The following is an 8,901-nucleotide window of genomic DNA, read 5'->3' on the forward strand; positions in this document are numbered from 1 at the left end:
TTGATCTTCAAATCAACGAAAGCCATCATACATTTGTTCGAGTGATTGAATAACAATATTGGAGGCAACCACTGATAGAGTACCTTGAACATGGAAAGTTACTCGAGGATCTGTGACAAAGAACATACATCAAATGAAGGGCACCACGATTCATCTTCTATAAGGGGACATTGTTTTGCTGCTCTTTTGAAAGACTATTCTTGGCGATGTCTTGACAAAGAAGAAGCCTGCCAAGCGATGGAAGAAACACATTCTGGCTCATGTGGAGCACACCAATCTGGTCCTAAGTTACATTTTCACATCAAGAGGATGGGCTACTACTGGACGACAATAGTGAAAGATTGCATGGAGCATGCCAAAAGATGCCAAGCGTGTCAATTTCATGCCAACTAAATCCACCCAACCTCTAGAGTCTCTTCATCCAACTATAGCTTCATGGCTTTTTGATGCATGGGGACTTGACATTGTTGGACCACTTCCAAAGTCATCAAAGGGACATGTGTATATATAGGTTGCCACATACTACTTCTCTAGATGGGCTAAAGCTGTTCCACTCAAGGAAGTGAAAAAGGAAATTGTTGTCGATTTTATCAAGTCAAATATAATTTTTAGGTACGGCAGACAAAGATTCATAATCACTAATAATGGAACGCCATTTGACAACAAGCTCGCAAGGAGTCTATACGAGAAGTTCGATTTCAAGCAACATAAGTCTTTAACGTATAATGCACCCGCCAATGGACTTACCGAAGCTTTTAACAAGACGCTTTGTAAATTTTTGAATAAAGTTGTTGCAAAGAACAAGAAAGGCTGGCATGAGAAAATTAGTGAAGCTTTGTGGGCATACCAGACAACCTTTAGAACTGCTACACAAGCAACTCCTTTATATTTGGTGTAAAAGCAGTCCTCCCACTGGAGTAACAACTTCCATCATTGTGGATATCAATCCAAGAAAGACTCACATCCGAAGAGAATGCTCAACTTCGCCCAACAGAGTTTGAGGCATTGGATGAGAAAAGATTGGAAGCGCAACAAAAATTGGAGTGCTATCAAGCTCGACTAGCTAGAGCCTTCAACAAGAAAGTGCGGCCACGATCATTCCAAGTGGGAGACTTGGTCCTAGATGTTCAAAGACCCATAATCCTCAACAAATTCATGGGCGACAAGTTTACCTCAAAATAGGATGGGCCATATGTTGTGAAGGAAGCCTATCAAAGCGGAGCATACAAAATCATTTATAAGGACGGTCTCAGAGTTGGTTTGATCAATGAAAAATATCTGAAGCAGTACTTCCCATGAAAGTCACATACGTTCCTTGACGCATAAGCCTAAATTGCATGTTGCTACACTCATGGAGCACATGAGTCTAAACTGTATACGGCCAATTAAAAAAAGGACCTGCTATGTTAAAAACCTCAAAAGAGATGGCCTCGGAAAAAGTTAGGACCAAAATAAAAAAAAAGTCTGCTAGGTTGAAAACCTCATGAGAGGCGGCCTAGGAAAAAAATTAGGACATAGAAAAACAAAAAAAATCACTCCTCTGAACTATGTTATGACTTGATCCTCTTTACCGAGGTACGTAGGCAGCTTAGAGTTTCATTCTAAGTTCAGCCGAATGAGTTTTTTTAAAAAATGGTTTGGCTTATGGGATCATCACATTAAATCTTCTAAATGTATAGGCATATATAAATAAGACACCAAAGCGTAAAGGACATTTTATTGCTTTAATATTGAAAGCGTTATGTACATCAATGATAAAAGTAAAATAAAACATTATCCTATACAAAGAATCTAACGTCATATAGATGATCGAGAGATAAGTGTAGTTTCCAACTCGTTCGTGACTTATCCATATGATGGATCATCCTTGATGGCGTGCTCATGGTATTTAGCAGCTTCCATAATCCCTTAACTATGCGTCTTGTAGTTGAGTCGTAGGCGCAATGATCTACTTCTTCTGTTTGAAGCTCCCATACATGAGCATATGCATCACTCTCAAAAGTTTCATCATAAGCTTCCTGGATATCAAAAATTCGAGTATACACAATTTTTGGGAAATGAGTATTTTCACAAGATGATCTCTCTGCAACATTGAGTATGACTTTTGAATGGAGATTTTACTCATTTTTTGTTGCTTGAAACATCAAGATATCCACATCTTGTGTGACTTCTTGGTCTGACATTGTGACCTTTTAAGCTCTTTGGCAAGTCTGCAAAAGAAATAAACAAGGAGATAAAATTTGTGATGATAGCCAAAGCCATTATATGCGAAGCTGTAAAATCAACTTCAAAAATATTTGTTAAGCTAGATAAAAATGAATTGAGCCTCCATCTTCGACATGATTATAGTTATTGATGTCCTAATTTTATAGGATCAAAGTGTTGATGATTCCGACGCTCCCAATTCAAGATACAATTTTTCTTAGCCGAAAGTACGCAAGCCTGAAAGCTCCCTGCAATTAGGTCAACTTCAAAAACATTATGTTAACAGCCCAAAAAATGTTAAGCCGTGAAATTCGTATATGTTGCAGGCCTCTGAGTTACTTTCTAACGTCGCAAACTAATCGCCATTTAGAGATTCCTAACTCGAGATATGAATTTTTCCACAAAATCGCGCAAAACTGAATATCAATTCCGACAGATAGATGGATCAAATTTATGAAATTGCTGGGGCCAATCTGGAAGGAATACTTTCATGACATATTGGTAATTTCCTTATTTCTACGTGTTTTTCTAATGGCACAGACAGATCATTATTTGGGCACTCCTAACTTGAGATATCAATCTTTTGGCGAGACTGTACAATGTTGTAAAGTTAAAATGCTGGACACGTTTATTAGCTTCAAAAAAATATTGCGGCTAATCCTCAAGGAATTGGGTGCTAGATTTTTTGATATGTTCCAGTCCCTCAAGTTACGATTCTTGTGAGCACCTGATTTTTGCTTCACGAAAACTACTCCAAAAGAAATCGAAAAATAAAACAAATGTCATTTGGGTACAAGTTTAAGAATTCCGCTGACATTTTTCATAATTATTTTGTCTGTGAGTGTTTATTTTGTTTAATTAATTAAAAAATACAAAAATACATGTTGCATGCATATTTAGGATTTAATTGTGCATTTTGGAATTAATTAAACCATAGTTTGGTTTTAAAAGAAAGAAAATCACAAAAATATGTATTTGTTCTATTTTTGTCAATTAGTGTACAATTGTGTGATTTTTGTTTCTAATTGGTGTTAAATTTTGTGTGTTAATTGTAGTTAAGTGTTAATTAATATTTTTGTAGGTTAATTTTGGTTTTACAATTTATTGTAGAATTTTTTGCTAATTAGAAATTAAAAGAAAAGAAAACAAAAACAAGTGGAAATACCTACAAAATCGGAACTGGGCCGTCCAAAACAACCCAAAACCAGGCCCAATTCAACACCCCTTACCCGGTCCAATTTGGTCTGTCTCCAAGATCACCCAAACGACGTTGTTTTGATGTGAAAAATCTGAACCATTGATCTCCCAAGATCAAACGGTCCAGCCTGCCCTCAGACTAACCGAAACGACGCCGTATCAGGCCAATTGATCCACGCCGTTCATTTCATTTGATCCAACGGCCACAAATCGCCCCTATGCCCCGACCCATTCCCATCCAAAGACCGATCCGGTCTCGAGGTGAGCAAGACGACGTCGTTTCCATTAATGAATGGATCCAAGCCGTTGATATCATCAGATCGAACGGCTCAGGATCATTTCCCCCCATACTATATATTCCTAATCCATACCCCGCCCCCAAACCAAACACCCCTCTATCTTCGTCTCTCTCGGATACGAACTCCATAGCCCAAACCCTAGACACCCTCTCACACCTTCACCTGAAACCCGGCGGCAACGACGCCGCCAACGGCCAAATTAACACCCTAAAGCCATTAGACCACCCTCAACCCAAATCCCTTATCCATTTTGCTCGAATCAGCCTGTAGTTTATCGAATCTTCAATCGAAGATTCGAGCAAAATTTGAAACTACCCCAACCGGCCCCAAACTCATACCGGACATCTCCCTGACCTCCCTCGTCACAAAACCACCATTGGTTTGGTTCGAATTAGACCAGAACCGTTCGAACCCCAAATCGAACCCCCAAGAACCCTAGAAAACCAAAGGTTGAAATCTGTCCAAATTAAAGGATGATTTGGGGTCTAATCGACCTTAGTCGAAGTGTTCTCAGTTGAGAACACTCGATTAAGGTCCGTTCAACCTCAAAGAGTTCGAGTCTGAGTTCGAATCAGGGTCGTCCAGTTTCCGAGTTCTTGAGGTATTTTTCCTTTCCTGTTTGTTCCATTTTTGTGTTTGTTTATATCTGTTTATTTGTTTAGTGTAGTTTTATTGATTTTTCAATTTTTTGTCGATTGATTCTGTCCTTCTTCAAAGACCTTTTATTTGGTCGAACTTTTTCTGGTCATGGTCGAGTATATAATAAACTATATAATCGATTCGAATGAGCTCCGTCGACTAGTTAAGTTTCATTATAAATCCCTGTTTCTATCAATATGACTCGAATCACCTCTGTGCCTGTTCGATTCTGATTATTTGCTATTGATTGTATGTATTGTAATTCGTGTAGTCGATTCGATAAGTGTCGCCGATTAGTTTTACAGTCTTGAATGTTCGAATAGCCTGATAATAATTTGATTCATACTGCTTAAATTTTGATTGAGTCATTGTTTGAATTTAGTTGTGAATTGGTTATAGCTGTAGTACTTTAGTGATCAGTTAGAAATCAGTTATTAAGGTTATAACTTAGAAATCAGATTAGGAAGTTTAGGACAGGGCAGTAGTTCATATTCCCAGGGGGTAATTTGGGCTTGAAACCTGAAAATGACTTAGTGTTCTGTCAGTAACATTAAGGTACCGCTAAACTAACTGTTTAAATATTGATGGGTGGGATCAAGTTAGAAATAACATGGGGGGATTGATTAAAATCCAGGCTGCACACACTTAACTAATTTTAATAACAAGCTGGACATTCAGTAATGGTTCTGCAGAGAATAACATGGGTCTTAGACTTAAAAAAACTGAAAAGGAAGCACTCTGAAAAAGTTATAAAAAGATAGTGCCCGTAAATTGTTAAAATAAGAAGGAATGGGCAGAAGGTCTGGCCTGTTTAGTGGAGGGTTCCCAGGGCACTTAGCAGTCTGGTTTTTTTGGTATAAATAGGAGTCATTTGGGACAAATTGGGGGGGGGGGGCTTGGAATCTGAAAAAAGGTCAGAGTTATAGAGTAAGGTACACTACCATGAACCATATTGATGTAAGCTCGTTGAAGTTTGAAATGAAATGTTCGAACACATTTGTTGTTCAACTGAGGACTACCTGCATTTTAATTGATAGTAGTTTAGATGTTTTCCTATTATATAGATTGTAGTTATGTGTATAATCAAAACTGTTTCTTAAGGTGGGTTATCTGTTAAACATTGTATAACATTGAACTGTTAAATTGAACCCTTGGAATGGCATGAAGTGTAGTCAGTTCAATAGGTTTGTGAAATGGGATTGTTGAATCAGTTTGGAGGAACTCGATTGTCATCAGTAATAGGTGGATCTAGATTAATGTCAGGTTAAAAGGGTAATGAATTTGTAATAGGATTTCAATTCATGAGCTGATCTAGTAATATTCATCATACTCGCTAGTAATTTTATCATTAATCATGCTAGTGTATTAGGATGTTTTTGTTTGAATAACAGTTTCTGAATTCGATAGTCAGCAAAACCTGAATTGTTGTTGGTAGATTAGTGTTGAAATCAGTTAAAAGTCAGGAAAAGAAAGGCTCATTTACATTAAATCGGTTCATTAAAACCCATAGTTCGTAATAGATAATAGGTATGATAAATTGGTTTAGGAATTTTGGAGTTCATATCTGTCAATTAAAATGAAGGTATGCATTGTCGTTGAGGTGCATCATCGTTAAGTTGTTGGTTCGAACAACAAAAGTTGGGACATTGCACGCTTGTAATTAATTAGGCCTTTTTCTCTATCTTTAGAGACAAAAGTAAATAGAGAACCATAGTCGCTTTAGGATATCCTTAAAATAAACGAGGCGTGCCTCGCCTAATAAGTTGCAAACTGCGGGGCCCTCAATAGGTGCTTATGATAAACACTTAGGTTTCGGGATATGCCGTCTTAGCAAATTTCGCGGCATTCTCAAAATAATAACGCGTTAGCATCTTTAGGCGCGTATTTAATAATGTTACCTCCCTAAACTCGAGTGCACATTTATGTGACTCAAATCCAAATCTCAACGAAGTTGGAACGTATCAAAATTGGGGGTACATTTATGTGGCGCAGTTCGAGATGCATTCTCACGACGTTGCAATCTCTTTAAAAATAATAAATAATAGAAGTGGCTGATTAGCCCTTTTAAAAATATGTGAGGCATGCCTCGCCGAATAAATTACAAATTGCGGGGCCCTCAATGGATAGTTATTGTAGACATGTGATTTTTGACCTTCCCCAAAAATTTTATATTTTAGCACGTAAATATTTAATTTAGGCCTAATATAGCTATTTCAACTCATTTTAACTCTTTTATTTTATTTTCTTACAAGAAAAATAAAAATTACAAACAAGTATTTTAGTTTATGTACTTTTCATAAAAAACAATTTTAAAAAAATAGTACCTTATTTTTATCTTTATATAATTTCGAAAACACAAAAATAGTTTATATTTAGTTTAATTAATTAGGATTAGCTTTGGTATTGTGCAATATTTCTATCTTATTTTAAAATGCATTATGTAGTATTTCAGATTATGAAAAAATACAAAAATATATATATATATATATATATATTGCATCTGCATTTTGGATTTTATTTTACATTTTTAGATTAATTAAGTAAGTTGTTGTTGAAAAAATAGAAAAAGATCATAAAAAATAGTCATGTTACATTTTACTCTTTAATTTTCAAATTTTGGCAATTTTCTTTTAATTTGGTTTTTAATTAGTTGTAATAATTATTAGGGTTAATTAATTTAATTGTCTAAGATAATTTGGGGATAGAAATTAATTTAGGTTTTATTTAAAAAAATAAAAAAAGAGTCTTACCTAACTAATTAGGAAGCTTCTATATTGGTAGGGTAAAACTAACACTAATGAAAATTAAATAATAACACTAACTAGTGGATAATTAAAGAAGTTAAAAGTATAATTTGTAATGGAAGATGCACTAATTTGATGCCTATTTAGAGATTAGAGAGTTGGAGAAAGAGGAGGGGGAAGTTCAAAAGATAGAGAGGAAAAAAAGATGGCTTCTTCTTAACGGAGACAAGAGGTATACACTCGATATACAGTCAGTATACATTCTATATACACTAGAGATACTCTCGATATACACTGGATATACACGGACAACCAACGAAAAGAGGGTCTTCTTCCTCCTAAAAATTCTACATCTAGAGCTTAACATCCACCATGAAAGAGCCATGAGAGCTCATCTTCTCCACCTGAAAAACACCCCATAAAACGCCCCAAATAGTCCACTTCCAAAACTGTTCCGGCGAGTTTCGAGGTCGTCGAAGAACGTAGTTCTGAGGTTTCCGGTTCGAGGTCTCGATTTTGCTTGCGGTTCCTGTTTGACTTTGCTGCTGTTTTTTTGTTTGAATTTGGAAGATAAGGTCAGCTCCTATTTTCTAGCACTTTGATAATACTACTGTATCAGTGTTGATCTTCTCAGCTAGTTTGGTTATTGTCGATTTTGCATCCCTGTATTTGTTTGACGTAAAATATTTTATTATCTTTGGTTAGTTGGAAACGTGAGTTTAAGTTGAAGGCCTTTTGATTTATTTGAAGGTTGCTGAAGAAGTACATGATTTCCCTTTGAATTTAAAACTCATTATTTAGAAAGTAAACAACAAAAGCTATGGAAATTGTTAGCTAAAGTTGAAAAGTATTGCTATTTATATCATTGTGTCCTTTAGATGTGTTTTAACGATGTGTTGTATGTAGTTGTCAAATTAGTGCCTTTATTTATTATATTAGCGGTTAACTTTAAAGATGCCTGAATGATGTGTTGTATCGTATATCTACTTGTGAAATGACCATGTTTCATATTATTAAATCCTATGAATATTCTCACGATATTTTGTCAATAAAGAATTTAATATCTTTTGATCTCTTCTATTTTGGTTTCACCTGAACCTATGTCAAACAATTTTGATATGCTTGTTTTCTGCACATATTGGAGCAAATGTTTACTTTAGCAGTAATGTACCACAGATGTATCCACAATAGTTCTCCTATTTAAGATGATTTTCTACAATATATTTTGTTCATAATCCATAGCCCGCATATAACTAATTTTAATCCTTTAGAAATCGAGGCGTGCCATTAGTTGAATTTTCCATGGCCCTCGCAAATTTGAAAGTGCGTAGTTGCTTTAGGCGCGTTATTTTTAATAATTTATCTTCCTAAACTCGGGTGCGCATTTATGTGACCCAAATCTAAATCTCAACAATGTTGGATAAAATACGTCACGGACCGCGGGTGCATTTATGTGACGGGGTTCAAGACGTGTTTTAGATGACATTGAATTTTTCTTAAAAAATTAAATAAAGAAAAGCGGTTTAAGTTAAAATTTGCACATAATTTAAATATGTACTAAAATCAAATAATAGGCCAATTATAACAGTTGAGCGACCGTGCTAGAATCACGGAACTCGGGAATGCCTAACACCTTATCCCGGATTTAACAGAATTCCTTACCCGGATTTCTGTGTTCGCAGACTGTAATACAGAGTCAATGTTTTCCTCGATTCGGGATTTGAACCGGTGACTTGGGACACCATTAATTATCCCAAGTGGCGACTCTGAATTTTAATTAAAATAATCCTGTTTCGATTGTCACTTAAATTGGAAAA

At 35.8% G+C, this 8,901-nt stretch overlaps 1 protein-coding gene across 1 annotated transcript; it reads left to right on the plus strand.

Moving 5' to 3' along the window:
• The first annotated feature begins 352 nt into the window (after positions 1 to 352).
• LOC138888205 (uncharacterized) lies at positions 353 to 898 on the plus strand. Its single transcript, XM_070170025.1, has 2 exons — positions 353 to 501; positions 613 to 898. Exons 1-2 carry the CDS (start codon positions 353 to 355, stop codon positions 896 to 898), a joined length of 435 nt encoding a protein of 144 aa, XP_070026126.1.
• The last annotated feature ends 8,003 nt before the right edge of the window (positions 899 to 8,901 follow it).

The sequence above is a fragment of the Nicotiana sylvestris genome, chromosome 3 (assembly GCF_000393655.2).
Source record: "Nicotiana sylvestris chromosome 3, ASM39365v2, whole genome shotgun sequence".
NCBI classification, from domain to species: domain Eukaryota; kingdom Viridiplantae; phylum Streptophyta; class Magnoliopsida; order Solanales; family Solanaceae; genus Nicotiana; species Nicotiana sylvestris.